Here is a 16,778-nt window from a genome sequence, read left to right on the forward strand (position 1 = left end):
GTGTGTGTGTGTGTGTGTGTGTGTGTGTGTGTGTGTGTGTGTGTGTGAGTGAGTGAGTTTTTTCCATCTGCAATTGTAAATCATTATAACTATTCTCTTTATTTTTGCTCAGTTTCTGGCGATGAGAGTACCGAACTGTGTGAAATGGCTGCCAATGGTTCAAAAACTTCGTTTTGGATTCGACTGAATCGTTATATTATTCGCTTATGCAGTACACATCAATTTAAAAATTTACAGGTAAAGTTCAACTGCATCAACAAAAGAAAATTGAAGATGCTCTATATAAAGCAATGTATTCACGTGTGCATTTTCATTTGTATTTTTGTCAAATTGTGTAGGTGGAAATGTTATATCAACGTTATTTTCTGCGAATGAACCAAAGTAATACGACACATATTTTAAGTTTGCTATTGGCACTAGTTTTATCATTGGCCGCTGTACACATTATCCTCATACCGATGGAAACAGCAAGTCAATTTCATAAAACATTACAACGACATCGATACAATGACACGATAAACAGCAATGGCAGTAATATTTCATCGACGACGCTCAACCGAAGCGAGAATTTTGCAAACTATACACCAAATGCAAACACTCAGCAAAATTTCGTGAGATCCAATTATAATTATTCGACGGACAATGAAACAGGTAATTGGCTTCTCAACGTTTACGGTGGACAAAAAGCACACCATGAGCCATCGAGCACTATCATGTGGCAATCACAGCATGGGAATAGTTTGCATGCTAACAATATGGCGAAAATATATGCTATATACATATATCTATAAATAATAATGTCAATGTAAATATTGTCTTTTGAATTTCCAAGTGAGTGACAACAACAAGAAGAGTGTGCATCGTGTTCGCAGAACATATGAATTGGATGAAAAACATTTGGAAAATGAGCATCGTTTTGTGTTGACAACAGCATCAAAAACGCATCGGTTCAACGATCATTATCGTCACGTTGACGCGAAAATGTTTAAAAAGCGAAAGCGTTCTTCACCAAATGTAAACAGTCGACATCGACAGAAACCATTTATTCGGTATGTTCACATTGTACACTTCACAGCAAAAAAATTCATACAAAACATTTTTATTTGTCTTTTGATTTTTCCCCATTGATTTATACATGAGATGAAGAAAAAAAACAAGATGTTCACCATTGTTTCATTCCACGGCAGTATGACTGTATCGTTGCTACGAAAGATTCATTTCAGAAGAATACAGCGAACAAATGTTGAAAATGGGCCACGTTGCCGTTTTATTGCTTTTCATACTAAAGTGACAAAAAAGGAATTGAAATGCCAATAAATCATTTCACATTTGTAGAAATAAAGCTCGTGCATTATTTGAGCATTGTTACCTGTTGTTTCACATGAATACCAGCACTCTGTGCATTAAGCATTTTCACGAAACAAAAATAAGGAGAGAGAGAAACATTTGTACAAGTTAAGTGAAACACAGCAAGTGGAAAAAGTTTTAGTTAAATTTTTAACAAGACTTTGATGAAAGTCTTTTACAGTCGGTGAATATTTCTGGTTGGAGTATTTTTCGGATCGCAACACAAAGTTGGGAAAGCACCAAGGCGTTTGTTTTCGACTATGGAAATGCTGTACTGTGTTAGTTTTGTAACGTTTACATTTAAGTAACAAGCCAAAGGTCAAAGATGAGAGAGCCAAACAACTTTTTATTACATTTTCCCAATTTAGTTGACAAAAGTATCCATTCCTTACGGCTTTAAATTGTTGCATTGATTTGACGAATTTGGCCTATTGACATTGTACACAAAACATATTCAGCTTTCATCAAAGATGTATTGATTTATATGATTGGTTGAGAGTAAAAGTGGGATTGGCCAGTGCTTTCGAACTTATGTCACAAGTCATTTCCTGAACATAAAGTTTTAATAAGATCTTAAACTTTGCCGAAGACACTCCCCAACCATCTGTTATCGAAAACTTACTAACGACATGAATGTAAAATCGTATGTTCCCAATTTTATTCTCATCGAATCAAAGACATATTGATCATTTCTTTTGTACGTACGTATTTATTCTTAATACGTTTGAATGTATCCTCAATTTCCATAACTTATGTGTAATGTGTATTGCTATTGAATACAATACAATGAATAATTGTAATCTCATATGCATGTACATTGTACATTTAAAAATAAGCTTTTCTGCGGTGTAATTATTTGTGTAGGATTTTTGCACGGAAAAAATCGAAACAATGGAACAGAGAAGGCGGAGAAAGAGGCAAAAACAAAAGAATGAAGAAAAATTGAGCATCAAACATTATTTATTCACCATAATAAACAGAAGCTTTAGCTGATACCATTTCACAATTGTGTTGCTTTTTATCCTTTTTCTATTCAATTCTTTTTGCTCATATTTTCTACTATATGCTTGTATTTGTTTTGTTTGTTGTCGTTTCTATGTTTTTTTTGCGCTTTTCGACGGAACAAAACAAAGGCTGACGAAACGCGATATCGAGAAACAAGCATCAGCAGCAGCATCAACAACAACACCAGTAACATGGATAGACGATAGAGCCAAAGAAGTGATTGACATTGACGATAATATCCCGTTTAGAGCAAACAATACCAGCACAAATGACATCTCACATATTCGTACAATGAGATTGAATGGAACGACAATGCAGCCAAATGGAATCCATTCTGAAAAACCGTTCGGAATGTTGATGTTCAAGTCGATGTCATTGAAGACTGAAACAATAGTTTTACTATCGATGTTTGGCATATGCACAATCATTTATAGCAGTAAGTATTATTGCATTGACGTTAAATGCACGCAAAAGTAAAATACTTTTCAATATCAACAACCACAACAATGTGTGTGTATGTGTGTTTACGAATGAAGTGCGCTTTGAAATGTATTGAATAAGAGAAAATGATTGAAATTGCGGGAACTTGATAATCACAGCATGGGCTAAAAAATGTGTGATTTTTTTTAAGTACTTACATTGTTCAACTGTTGCAATTTGATACTAAAACCACTTTCAAAAGCACAGCGGACAGAATATAATGAGTTGAAATGCTCACCGTAACCATCGATTGTCGATGCATATTCGAATCGAAATGCAATTTCGGTTCCATTATTTTCTATCACTTTCGAATCTTTTTTCTGTATTGTTCTCATTTTTTTATTTCCCGAATTGAATTTGACCCGAATGGAAAAAAAGTAATAACCTGTTCAGAAACAATTCCCAAAAATATACAGCAAAATAAAGTGAGTTTGTTTCGTCCTCTTCATGACTTTCAATTTTTTTTGTTCTCATTTAAACTGTACATTATTCACCAGCTCGATGAATGTACGTCTCTGCATAAATTGATGCGATGAAATGAAACCCGGTTGAATAAGCATATTTCCATTCATATATTTTATATTTCGGGTCCACACTTTGTTCAATATTTGTAAACTGTATGGCTTCAGTCGGTGGCGATCCAAGATAGGGAGGGTGTTAATTTAAAAAAAAAAATCAAAATGTAAAGGGGTAATTTAGTCTCTCAAAAAATAAATTGATGATCTAAAAAAGGTTCCCACTTTTTTCGTCAAAAACCAAAGGGAAAGATTGTTTTCCACATTTTTTAAAGGGTTAATTTCAAAATTTGTCCTCCTTGGGAGGGTAATCCAAACCGTTGGACCCCTGCTCAGAAGCTATGACTGTATAATATCTCAAACGAAACTAATTAAAATGAAATTTCACAGTCCATGGCATATTTATAACATGCCATAAATATGAACATGAATCGTCTCGAATACATTTTTTATGAATTTTGCATATTTTATACTTATCGTTTTTATTTTAAATTTTAATCACAATCACTCAACTCACCCTATACCCATCTCTCTCTCTCTCTCTTTCTCATTATTGGAATCGTTTCAGTTTTGTTAGCGGTTCTATCGAAACCAGCAATGAATGAGATATTTCTAGTGTTAGTTTCGTATGTGATTATATTAACATTTGTGGCCATAGAAATTTGTATATTTTTCGCGGCTAGTAACAGGTATGTCCAAAATGTGTATATTTTAAGCGAGAAAATGGTACCCAACAAAGCACATTGAGCCGATACAGCACTGGAAGACAATGAGCTGAACTGAAAAAACGGATTATCCAAGTGTTCACTGTTCATGAATATCGTTTTCATTTATTCAGCTCAAACGGATTATTTAAATTACAATGTTTACAAACTTTGAAACCCTTTGAAATACAAAATGACGAAAAAGTTGCTTTGACTATATTTTTCAAAAGCATCCAGTCAGTTTTGTTCATTTCGTTCGGTGAATTCGAAAGATTAGATGTGGTTTCGGTGGGCACTTTGTTTTCTGTGTTGATGCTTGAATGATTTTCAACGCAAATAAAATGTACTGGATCAAAAGACATGAGAAGTAAAATTCATTTTCTGTAATAGGTCTACTACAACGGCCAATGGATGTGTATTGATTTTTGTATACATGACCTATACCATGTTGCCGGTGAGATTACGTGAAGCATTGTTTGGCGGTTTGCTTTTATCTATTGTTCATGTGTATCTTAGTTCAACGTGTTCGATTCATGTTGATTGGTCTGAGGTAATTTGAGTTTAACATTTTCTCCGTATTATATCGTATCGCTGTGTAATGATGCCAACACAGAATTTTATGGTGTTAAATTAGTGCGATGTAAGTGCTCGGTGCGCATTTAAATTAATCCAAAAATTGGTTGACTACATGCATAGCCACACGGTTTAAGTACATTTATCATATACCGACTAATTGTAATTTGATCTTCTTTGCGTATATTTTGTGCTTAATTCAAAATTTTAACTGATGCTCGGACGTATGTGAACGGAATGCAGATTGGTAGTACGGTGATTGCATTACTATGCACAAATTTGGCGGGCGTATTCACACATTGGCCACGTGAAAAAGCTCAGCGGAAAGCATTCATCGAAACGCGTCAGTGTATTGAAGCTCGACTCCGTACACAACGAGAAAATCAACAACAGGTAAGAACCAATGTGTAGAATGTGTAAGTTATACTTCAATCTCAGTGTAAGCCAACTGTGAACATTTTTATAAATATAATGGATAAAATAAACTCAGAACAGGAGAAAAGAAATAAAAAAATTCGTTGAAATTACAAAAGTAGCAAAGCAAACATTCAACATGTAAAAGGCGTGGAAGCCAATTGAAATGCAATTCAACACAGAGAATTTTAATTCACTTGAATTGTAATATGTACTTTTGGTTCCCAGAAGTCACTCTTTCTTTTGTTTGTTTGGTCTGCTTTTCGCATTTTCATTATTCAACATCCCTTTGTATTAAATGCCGCAAAAATCCCATTATGACAATTGTCTGCAACTTGGTTACAGAAAAAACACAAGCGCTAATTATTTTAGCATTTCACATGCCAAAATCTGCCATAAAAACCACACCGAATTGCAAGTTGGCGCAGTTCTTTCTTTCTTTATGTGTAGTACCTTCCGCCGTTATTCAATGATGAAAAGTCTTTGTTTCGGGAAAAAAGTATGAATATGACAAATAAAGCTTTTCATGTCTTTGCCATACTCAAATCTAAATACGCCCGTACAGTCTATACGTTAAATAATGCAGTGGTAGTCTTTTGCATATCAAACTGATTATAAAATGTTGTACATTTGTTACAGGAACGCCTGCTATTATCCGTTTTACCGAGACATGTTGCGATGGAGATGAAAGATGATATAGCTGGAAAACCACAAGAAGCACAATTCCATAAGATTTACATTCAGCAGCACGATAATGTGAGGTATGCTACAAGTTTCAAATGATGAATCTCAATTTTTTTCTTGCTTATTTTAATTTAATAAACATGAACAATTAATGAAGTGGCCACAAAAGACTTAATTAAATTAATGACTACTTGATGTACTTTTTCTCATTCGGTGATATAATACCGAAATTTCTGATTTCAGTATATTATTTGCGGATATCTGTGGATTCACAACATTATCGGATCAATGTACTGCCGAAGAACTTGTGCGATTATTGAACGAGCTTTTTGCCAGGTACTTATTTGTAGCAACAATTTATTCAACTTAATTACATCATTCACGGCCTTTTGATTTTTTGCGAATTGATTGGCCCTGAAGTGATTTTGATTGAAAAGGAAATTCGAAGAAGACGAAAAAAAAACGTGTTCAGCAAAGTTGAAATGAATACCTTGTTGAATGGTGTTGCTCATATTTTTTTTAATTTCAGATTTGATCGATTGGCTGCTGAGCATCACTGTTTACGTATCAAATTGCTGGGGGATTGTTATTACTGCGTTAGTGGGTTGCCAGAGGCTCGGCCCGATCATGCTCATTGCGCCGTCGAAATGGCTCTCGATATGATTGATGCTATCGCGTAAGTGATTGACTAGCAATAGCTTATTGAATTTACACCATTCATGTACAGTGTACACAAACAATAATAATATCAAGGCAATTGCTTGCGGATATTATTGAACTTTTAGCAAAACGATTTCAATTCACGGTAGAACTAAACGATAACAATTTTTTTTTTCACAAACTCTTGCTCTTTATTTTAGGTTGGTGCGTGAGGTGATGGCAGTGAATGTTGATATGCGCGTAGGAATTCATAGTGGCCGCGTTCACTGTGGGGTGTTGGGTTTAATCAAATGGCAATTTGATGTTGGTTTCATGTTTCATTTTATTTAATCAATTTTTGTGTGTGCAACATACATCAAAGTGCATGTTAACCACAATTTTCATGTGATTTTCTCGCTCAATCATTCAGGTCTGGTCGAATGATGTAACTTTGGCCAATTATATGGAAAGTGGCGGCATTCCTGGGTAAAATATATTCTTATTTCCTTTTTAAATGCGGCTTTTAGCAAGCTCACTGAACTAATCAAAATAAAAATTGAATGTTAGCCGTGTACATATAACCAAAGAGACGTTAAAATGCTTGGATGGTGATTATGAAGTCGAAGACGGTAAAGGCTATGAACGAAATTCCTATTTGAAGGACCATCAAATTGAAACATATTTAATTGTGCCCGGCGATACGTACCGTTTGGTAAGAGCATAATGAACAAAATAGAGAGAAAAAAAGTCAACATGATTACGAACAAATTGATTTGTTTACACTTGTAAACTTTTTGCCCCTTTATCATCAACCATCGAATAGAATAAACGAGCACATCATTCTACATCGATTAATGGTAATATATCGAAAGAGCTTCGAATGATGGGTCACACGATGAGCACACAGAAAAATTCAGCACGATTAGGTTTTTCGGATTCAAACGATAGCAAAGATCCAGAAGATGAAGTAAATGATTATTTGATGCGTGCCATTGATGCCCGTAGCATTGATCGCTTACGCTCTGAACACTGTAAAACGATATCATTATCGTTCAAAAAATCAAGCATCGAACGAAAAGTAAGACATAAAATGCGAAACAAATCGCTCACCATTTGTTTGAACACAATGTTTTTTTTCAATCACATGTTGTTGTTGTTGTTTTTTTCGTAGTACATTTTGGAACCGGATCGTATGCTTCCCAAATACGTTTACTGTAGTCTGGGTATTTTTGTTGGAATAATGCTAATTCAAATCATAGTCTATCCATTGTACGTACGAATGAAACACTACTTTTTACTACATCGATCATTTGCTTTGCAAATAAATGACTTCAATCGGGTTTGTTTTTCTCTTTCGCATGCTCAATTTCAGAAGAAACGATTTCAATTACATTTCAATTGCGATGTTAGTGATAGTTTTATTTGCATCATTTTTCATTCTGGTGGCCAAAAAACTCAATCGCAACGTAAGTACCATGTTCATTTTCGTTATTTGTCACTCCTTTTTGCGATGGTCGTGAACCAAAATGAACAATCCATTCAATGTTCATTTTGTGCACTTTTCAATTTTGATATGTACAATATGTGAATCTGGTTTTTTCTCGTTTTTTTTTGTCTGCGTGCATAGTTTGCGAATGCTTTGAAGATGTTTTCGTCTCGATTACAAAGCAATCGAACGTATGCTCAAGCGATAGCAATTCTGGTGGTTTTTGCTGTGAAACTTTCGGCTGTTTCAAGTATCGTAAGTGTTTTCTGAAAAAATATATAAATCCTTCTATGCGGTTTTTTTTTGTCTATCTTTCCTTTTACTCTACACGGTCGTCTATTGATCACATAATCGAAACGTGACGTTCATACTATATAATGAAAATTCGAATTGTGTGGTCGCTTCATGTGGCGCTTTTGTTGTCGTTTTTTCTAATTTCCGCTTCAGCATATAGATTTTGTATCATACTGTTTCTCACACACAAACCTAATTCTAACTTTTTTTGTGTATTTTTATTCATTTCATGCATACCTTGTTCAACGCTTCATTTGGTCGTCAAATCATGACGTTGATAAACACCCACACACATGCACACACAAAACAGTTCTTTTTTATTACACAAAAAAATTGTGATTTAAATGTTACATCGATTATGAAGACAGATGGCTTTGTGTCCAATATGAATTGCGATTATGATGTTGCCGTGAATGTAAGTAATAAACGATAAAGGTAATAAAATAGATTCTTTATTTATCGAGTTTTTTCACTCTCTTTTATTAACGCACAGATATTTCTATTGCTTATATTGTTGTCGATGATGAATTGTGTGGTCCATCAAGTATTGAAAATTTTGCTAAAAATAACCCTTGTGATTTCGTTGTGCGCCATATTCTTCGCTGTGGCAACTGTACAAAGCATCCATTCAGATATATTCAATCAGGCGAGGTATGATTGCCTTTGTGAATGACACAACAACATTCTTTTTTTTAAAAATATATTCGATTTCTTTCGATTGCATAAGATTTACATCATAAATGTGTTTTGTGCCTGGAATGTTTTTTTTTATCGAAAGCATCAGACAAACGACGTGCGCGTTATTCGTTTCTTTCACATAATTTATTGCATGTCGAAATTATTGCTGTTTTTGACGGTAAATTTTCGCTCTTTTTCTGTCTCTCCCCTCTTCTTCTTTTATCGATAAAAAAAACACACACAAATAAGACATAACTGGAAGGAGCAAGTCATTGCCTATACAACCAATGCGATTTTCATATTGATTTTCGTGTTTGCGCTGATATTCCACAGTCACCAAACCGAAGCCACTTATCGTCTGGATTTTATATGGAAATTACAAGCAACAGGTAAAATTGAAAAATGCTTACAATCACACACTCACTTCATATACGTACATATTTTCTCATTCATTCACGATTTCATTCACTTTCACATACCGGATGTGGCAAATCAGTAGTTATTTTTTTTATTTATAGTATATGTATATATGTATCTGTTTTTTTTTTTCGTCTAACAATTTTTTGCCTTCGTTTTTTTATTCGAACCATTTCAATTACGGTAGAGGAAAAAGAAGAGATGGAACACCTTCAAGCATACAATCGAAAACTACTTGAAAATATATTGCCAGTTCATGTGGCTGAACATTTTTTGAGTCGTGATCGACAAATCGAGGATTTATACCACGAACAGTGTGAAAGTGCTTGCATTATGTTTGCATCGATACCAAACTTCTCTGAATTTTACGTTGAACTCGAGGCAAACAACGAGGGAGTCGAATGTCTACGCTTACTGAACGAAATTATTGCTGATTTTGACGAATTGCTCAGTGAAAAACGCTTTAGGTACTCGACAATTCAGTTTTTTTCGACTCGTATTTACACTTTAACGAGAACTTAATTTGAGTTGTGTGGCTTTTTTTCATTCTCTGTCTCTTTATCATATAGCGACATCGAAAAAATCAAAAGTACGGGCGCTACTTATATGGCAGCGTCAGGTAATTTTTTTTTCTTCATTTACTTAACTTTTTTAACTTAAATTTATTTTTTAATTGAAATGAAACAAAATAACAAAACAGGTTTAACGGAAAGCACGTGCGATCTAAATGATTTCCGCCATGTTACCGCTATGGCTGACTATGCAATGCAACTTTTCACCAAAATTGAAGAAGTTAACGAGCATTCGTTTAACAATTTCCGCATGAGAATCGGTAAGTGGGAAAAAATGATGGATTCGACAAAAATGGCCGAAATAAAAGTTTTGTTTGTTTCATTTTGCTCACATTCAAGGAATAAACGTTGGCCCAGTTGTGGCAGGAGTTATAGGCGCTAGAAAACCTCAGTATGACATTTGGGGTACGTAGATTCTCCATTTCATAGAAAAATGGAATTGAGATAGAATTGAAAAATGACAAAAAAAAGCTTGAACATACAGCCCAAAATAATAATAAAACATTTATTTTGAATAAATTCAGGTAATTCAGTGAATGTAGCGAGTCGAATGGATTCCACTGGTGTTTTGGATCACATTCAAGTGACCCAAGAAATGTACAATATTCTCGAACCACGAGGATACAAAATGAAATGCCGTGGAAAAATCAATGTTAAAGGCAAAGGGTCAATGATTACATACATTTTACAGCGAAAAAATGCACCCGAAGATGAACTCTTAACACATCAAAGTAGCAAGGTAACGGCAAACAGTGAGGATTATGAGGTTGATGAAATTGATGATCAAATAAATGAGGACAGTGCCCGATTGACGCAAAAACGAAAATCACTGTGCCGACAACATAATATATTTTCATCTTTAACGAATAAAAGTTTGGCGTCCGGACAATCGATGGGTGGTAGTCTTGATTTGCCCGACGATGTGCATGTGAATGAAAAAACCAAGTTGCTAGACAACAATAATCAATCAAATTCATCGTCAGTACAGAATGTTATTAGCCCCGATACGTATCTCAAAGGATTTAAACCGTTACCAAGTACAATGCTCAAAGATTCGATTGAAAGCTTAGAAAAACTTTTGAAAAATGACATGAATCTTTCGGATATAAACACAACAAAATCGCAGTTGTCAACAACACAAGCAATCGCATCAAAATTAAGCACCGACAGTTCGGACACGACCAATTCATATTGCAGCAGTGATACCAATCAAACACAAACTGCATATGAAAATTCAGCTGCAAACAAATCCAGTTGCAACGGAGATCAAGCCAAAGTGATGACACAAACCATCACCGCAAACAATGCATGCTCAAAACTAACTTCGACAACGACACCATCGAAAGAATTCTCTTCCACATCAGAGGATGGTTTGTTTAAAAGCATTCGAAAGAAAATCCGATTTCAAGACGGCAATTTAATGAAATTATCAAAGTCCTGGTATCCACTTGTTACCAAATCAGACCAATCAAATCAAAAAACCAAATTGACAAACAGCAAAAGCTTACACCTTATATCAGCTCATAATCAAAATGGTTCCATTTTTCTCTAGTCAAATTTACCATTTCTAATGAAAAACACCTATTTAAGTTTAAGTTTAATTTTAATTTAATTATGGCTCAATTGTACTTTGATTCTCAATGGGATTAATAGTTGTTGTTATTGGACAACTCACTTTTCGCCTTCAACATTTCTGCACCATTGTCATATTAAATTAGATAAATTTCAAAATGCGCCTAAAACTAATTACTTTTTTTTATTACTCTTTTTTTTAATGAATTGCTTTTAAGTGTGATAACATAGAAAATATTTAATTAAAGAACTACTTATACATAGACTGTTTCCATCGTTTTTGCTCTAATTGATCTGTTTTATGTTAAACAAAAATTATGGTATCTCGATAATTTTCTCACAATGAGACAAAATTCAATTAAGATTTTATAATCGAATATTTATTTATGTGTTCCTAATGTCAAGAGATACTTAAAGTCAGAATTGTTTTTATCTCACGCTATTTCTTAATTTTACTACGTATATAAAACTTATTCTACAAAAATGACGTTCTATGGCATTTTTGTAGTTGCCAAATCAATGTATTTTTTTTTTTTACTTTCATTCGATCGAATTAAAAATACTAATTTAACGAATAAAATCAAATGACAGAGTTGTTTAATTGTGAATTTATATTTAATCAAATTAGGCCAATTTATGCGCAAACTCATATATAAGTGTATATTTATATATATGAATAGACATGAAAAAGAAAGCTCTACAGAAAGAAACTATTAATGAAAATTATATTTTAAATAAGATTGATGTACAATTAGGGTGTTTCCCATATCTGTAAATAGAAAAATGGTATTTATTAATTCAAAGTAGGCAAAATTCTATGGTAGTTAATGGCATTTATACAACGAAGCGATTGATGTTAGCACTTCCCGAAGCAAAAAACTGTTTTCGAAATCTAATGATACTTACAATGGAAAAACGCTCTGTTTGTACTCCCGCACAGCCATCTCAACCAAATGGGAAATGACTTCTTTTGTGCATAACTAACCCACATATTCGGGATAGCAGTTACGTAACAAATGTTACTTATGATTTATTTTATTTTATTGTATGGTATTGTGATGATTAGTTGGCTGCTATTCGAACTCGGGCTCGGATATGTCCACGTCGTTATCGTCGTCGAAGACGGCGGCATCGGCGTTTATTTGATTCCAATATCGGTTGATTGCAGCAGGTATTGGAAGTCCAAGCAATGTCCATAGTCCTGATCAATCGAAAAAATGAATCTTTTTTTGCGATCATTCAATCACATTGTGTATCAATATCCTTACCTTTCAGTAGAATGTTCTTAGCAGCCACGACGTCACGATGCCAAGTCACGGTGCATTCGAGGTCTAATTGCCATTTTTTGTAGTAAGGTTTTACTCTTGACATTAGCTCCTCTTCTATTTCAAATGCTCCGTTCAATGTGCGTTGTAACTGTCGATATGTAGATGTATCTGTCTTGCCAAACTTAGACACAATTTTGGTTGGCAGCAGTGTTATGGCGTTGGGTATGCACCGACACATCTTGAATTTGGCCGATTTGGGTTGGTTTTGGAATCGGCACATACATCTTGCGTCTGTTTGAGATGTTCCCCATTCGTCCACCGGCACGACAACAATGTATGGTCGCTTCTTATATGCCTGCATCAGCTTGCGCACACCCGGACACCGCACGTGTTTCTTTATTTTTATCGGGCAATCAGGTGGTACTTCGCCATCAGCACCATGGAATAACAGAGTCGGTTCCTTATTGGTGATCTTGTTCACAAATCCGTCGATAACTTTGTTGCTCCCAATGTATTTGTCCAAGGCGAGTCTAGTGTACTTTGCAGTCGAGTAAGCTTCGATTCCATGTTTGGTCATCTTAACTCGATGTTTAATATAGCTCAGCCACTGTGAACCTTTTGGTGATGGCATCATTGCGTACAGCTCACGATTCTCTCGATCTTGTCTTTCTTTCTCGATGAAATTTTTCGTGAATCGCTTCGCTTTTGCGTTTCGTACGTTTTGATGTGTCTCCCAATGGAACTGCTTGCTCTTTTTAACAAAGTTGATCTGCGAATAAATCGAAAAAAAAAAACAAAAATAATTAGTGAACTTAAACACAATGTGCATCATTGTATTTTAGTATACAACACATACTTCTTTGCAAGTATCAATTTCATGTATTGTTGTGGTATTCCAGTTCCGCATGCCTGAATCTGTACCTCCCAATCTTTTGAATTTGCCCGCCTTCAACATGTCAATGATGTCCAATCGACTGGTGCCCGATTGTGTGTTGCTGGTCTCCGTCTTTTTGGTGGAATACTGCAGAGACACAGCAATTCCATCGCTGTTTATCGAAAAGTCAAATTTCTTTTTGCGGCGCACAAACCACCGAATTTTACGCATATAAAAATACTGATTCCATATGTAATCTTTATTCTCGTTGAAAACCTTTTGTGAAATATTTTTTTCACTCGGTTTTCCGTCTTCAGTTAACTGTTTCGGAATCAATTTTTGAGAAGACAAGATCTGATACATACTCGAACAGTCGATTTTGAAGTGCGTACGCCGAAAATCACACATCGGAACTACCACCAAATTGCGAATGCACGGTAGATATTTCAAATCGTCGAGCATTTGTTTTCGTTTGATGAACCACTTTCGTTTCTTATCCTTCGGTCTTCTGCGCTTTCTCTTTTTGCGTTTCCTCGGTGGTTCTTGATGTGCTCGCAGCAAATTAAATTCTTCTATCTCGCGTTGCATAGATAGATACATCGGCACAGCTTTGAACCAATTTTTTGAATTGGTCGTGAGATCATGTAGGTCGATTTCCGGGAACACATTCAACTTATTGACGATGTCATACAAAACTCCGCACCGATAAAGTTTATTTGGGTCACTAGCTGGCACTTTGATGACCTTTTTCAATGAAACAAGGGAAATAGAATAAATTCATTTTTAAAAAAATATGTCAACGAGTCAAAAAAAACCCATTGTAAGCTTAAACAATATGAACCATTGAAAACTCAGTTCTTTTCATGATTTGAATAAACATTTTTAACATACCTTTTCCTTGAGAATGAGTTTCACCACACAGTCGATGTCACTTGGCAGGTATTTCTCTTCAATGGCTTCATTTGTGTTCATCTGAAACACTTTCATCTTCAGATATTGGGTTATGTGTTTATCCGGATGTGTTTGCGAATTGGTGACATTGTTGTCTATGTATTGATTGCATAGATGTTTGAGGCCATTACCGAAATCTTTGTTGCTGGGCCAATCAAAGCGATGGGCCTCATCAAGACCTTCCACAATTGCCTTGAATTCTGGATCGATTGGTGGAATTTCTTTTGCTGGTCCACGGGGTTTCCGTTTAGTCTTTGATGGTTGCTCTGGCTCCGGCTTTGGCTTTGGCTCTGGCTTTGGCTTCGGCTTTGGTGTTTTTTTCGGCTTCGGCTTCGGTAGTAAATTAATTTACAATTGTAAATTACAATGGAATGAAAAAAGAGAAAAAAACCAGTTAGAATGGATGCGAAAATTAAAATGAATTTTGAATTGAAATCAATATATTAATTAAAATAGAACTGTAAAATCCATGTTATCCATAGTGGATTTTAGTGTATAATTACATTTGTTGGGTTGTGCTTTGCTAGCACTTGGCTGAAGCATGTGTTGATCTTTTCTTCCCCGCTATTGGCAAAGAAGCTGAAGTCACCATTGTTGATGCCTACGTTCATATGCCTTTTGCACCTCTAATAAGAACAGCAACGAACCCAAATTGCAAATCATTGTAGCCTGTAGACTTAGATCAGTTATTTTGCCAATCAGTTCCTGCTGGTATGGCGGCCGAATTATTGATTTCAGTGCACATTTGATCGTCGTTATTTCATCTTTCTTTTCTCCCTCAGCTGGTAGAGACGGCTTGTAACGATTTGCCATTTTTCTATTGAAATTAATTAAAAAAACACACATTCGATTTAGTTTAAAAACGAATACTATTGAATTGGCGATATTTAGACATTTTCATTGATCAATATCGATATTTTTTACTAAATGATTTTTCATATTAATGATACCTGGCTGAGACACAAAAATATCGAGATTTTTTATAGAAATTTACGAATGAATAAATCTCCTGCACAAATATGCACACACATGTTTTAAATTCAATTTTTTCGAGCGACAACAGAACAAGAATCTATCTCCTTTTTTGGTACACACACAAAATGATGCAGCACACAAAAATACAAAAATCTTCGGATTGATAACAATGGCAGTGATTTAGAGAAGAAAACAATGTAACGCATACTATTGAGTATTCAGATTCAATTTGAGCCCAAACAATAACTGTTTCTCTTCTCTGAACAATGGAACCAATTCAAAATGGGTATCACCGCTTGAAATGAATTTCACCACCTCACGCAACAGAATTATGTACTGCAGAATAATTGTGAAATTCATTACTTTTTTCATGAAATGATATGTGTTGAACATTGAGTTAAATAATTATTAGACTACTTAAATATATTTCACGTTATAGATGGCTTATATTACGTGCTATGAAATAAAAATCAATTTCACAATAAGAACAAGAGGAATAACTGCACGTAAGCACGTAATTCAATTTTTGATTTTTCATTAAAAATAATATTTTTTATTGATGAGTTAACCAATATTTTTCACGGTAATAAAATGATTAAGTTTACTCACACTGGTGACTTGAATTCAACAATTTGTCAATCGATTGATCAAGTGTGGAAAGTTCGGATCAAATCGATACAAAATGCACGTATATCGAAAATAATGTGTTCTCGGTATGAATGAAGCGGCGATTATGACATTACGAAAACCAATGAAATGAACGTCAAATGTCATAAGGCTCGGTTCACATCAATAATGCTAATTCAATATTTTGACATTAGACACATTCTGCTATAAAGAATTTTTTGCTTCGGGAAGTGTCAATATCATTCGATGCTTTGTGTAAATGTCATGATTTGTCTTAGAATTTTTTGCACTTTTAATTAACGACTACCATTTTTTTATTTTTTGACTACGGAAACACTCTAATGTACATATTCGTGATCAAATTGTATTTACTGGATGTGCTAATTAAAAAAAAAAAAAACAAAAATAATAAAAAACTATATGGCAAAACAAATGCAATTTTTCAATTTTTTAAAGATGAAAACAGAAAAATGAATGAAAGGTAATCGTTCCGTTTGATTTATGCGAATATTATAATATATATCTTGTTGAAATCAGAGACACTTTTTTAAAATTAAATTACGATTCAATTATTGTGCTTATATTTATTGACAATGTTAAGTTTTTATAATTTCAAAAGAATAATAATTGAAATGCTTGATCACACTGATTAGCAAGAGCTCCATCACATGGATTCCGGGGTATTTGATTGAATCGTTCCGAC

The 16,778-nt window shown here is 34.5% G+C and overlaps 2 protein-coding genes across 2 annotated transcripts in view; one reads left to right on the forward strand and one right to left on the reverse strand.

Annotated features, from left to right (window-relative positions):
* Positions 1 to 11,550, forward strand: part of LOC116339896 (adenylate cyclase type 6) — a 63,407-nt gene extending 51,857 nt beyond the window's left edge. Inside the window, exons 5-29 of the mRNA XM_031765978.1 lie at positions 113 to 237; positions 339 to 651; positions 833 to 1,049; positions 2,481 to 2,788; positions 3,916 to 4,036; positions 4,442 to 4,601; positions 4,868 to 5,017; positions 5,678 to 5,799; positions 5,966 to 6,058; positions 6,252 to 6,398; positions 6,583 to 6,685; positions 6,792 to 6,847; positions 6,929 to 7,073; positions 7,185 to 7,439; positions 7,533 to 7,630; positions 7,734 to 7,827; positions 7,989 to 8,102; positions 8,452 to 8,556; positions 8,635 to 8,792; positions 9,069 to 9,208; positions 9,424 to 9,703; positions 9,806 to 9,855; positions 9,937 to 10,068; positions 10,148 to 10,213; positions 10,333 to 11,550. Coding sequence (XP_031621838.1) covers positions 113 to 237; positions 339 to 651; positions 833 to 1,049; positions 2,481 to 2,788; positions 3,916 to 4,036; positions 4,442 to 4,601; positions 4,868 to 5,017; positions 5,678 to 5,799; positions 5,966 to 6,058; positions 6,252 to 6,398; positions 6,583 to 6,685; positions 6,792 to 6,847; positions 6,929 to 7,073; positions 7,185 to 7,439; positions 7,533 to 7,630; positions 7,734 to 7,827; positions 7,989 to 8,102; positions 8,452 to 8,556; positions 8,635 to 8,792; positions 9,069 to 9,208; positions 9,424 to 9,703; positions 9,806 to 9,855; positions 9,937 to 10,068; positions 10,148 to 10,213; positions 10,333 to 11,360 — 4,580 coding nt within the window. The 3' untranslated portion in view covers positions 11,361 to 11,550. The remainder of the gene's footprint in view (positions 1 to 112; positions 238 to 338; positions 652 to 832; positions 1,050 to 2,480; positions 2,789 to 3,915; positions 4,037 to 4,441; positions 4,602 to 4,867; positions 5,018 to 5,677; positions 5,800 to 5,965; positions 6,059 to 6,251; positions 6,399 to 6,582; positions 6,686 to 6,791; positions 6,848 to 6,928; positions 7,074 to 7,184; positions 7,440 to 7,532; positions 7,631 to 7,733; positions 7,828 to 7,988; positions 8,103 to 8,451; positions 8,557 to 8,634; positions 8,793 to 9,068; positions 9,209 to 9,423; positions 9,704 to 9,805; positions 9,856 to 9,936; positions 10,069 to 10,147; positions 10,214 to 10,332) is intronic.
* Positions 11,551 to 11,973: 423 nt separating this feature from the next.
* LOC116339897 lies at positions 11,974 to 16,436 on the reverse strand. The gene is made up of 7 exons (XM_031765979.1): positions 16,058 to 16,436; positions 14,977 to 15,290; positions 14,414 to 14,803; positions 13,505 to 14,266; positions 12,649 to 13,417; positions 12,287 to 12,581; positions 11,974 to 12,149 (listed from the first exon to the last, which is right to left on the reverse strand). The coding sequence occupies exons 2-6, from the start codon at positions 15,082 to 15,084 to the stop codon at positions 12,454 to 12,456; spliced, it is 2,157 nt and encodes a 718-aa protein (XP_031621839.1). The 5' UTR covers positions 15,085 to 15,290; positions 16,058 to 16,436; the 3' UTR covers positions 11,974 to 12,149; positions 12,287 to 12,453.
* Positions 16,437 to 16,778: the final 342 nt, after the last annotated feature.

The sequence above is a fragment of the Contarinia nasturtii genome, unplaced genomic scaffold, assembly GCF_009176525.2.
Source record: "Contarinia nasturtii isolate CC-2019 unplaced genomic scaffold, AAFC_CNas_1.1 Cnas_scaffold_533, whole genome shotgun sequence".
NCBI lineage: Eukaryota > Metazoa > Arthropoda > Insecta > Diptera > Cecidomyiidae > Contarinia > Contarinia nasturtii.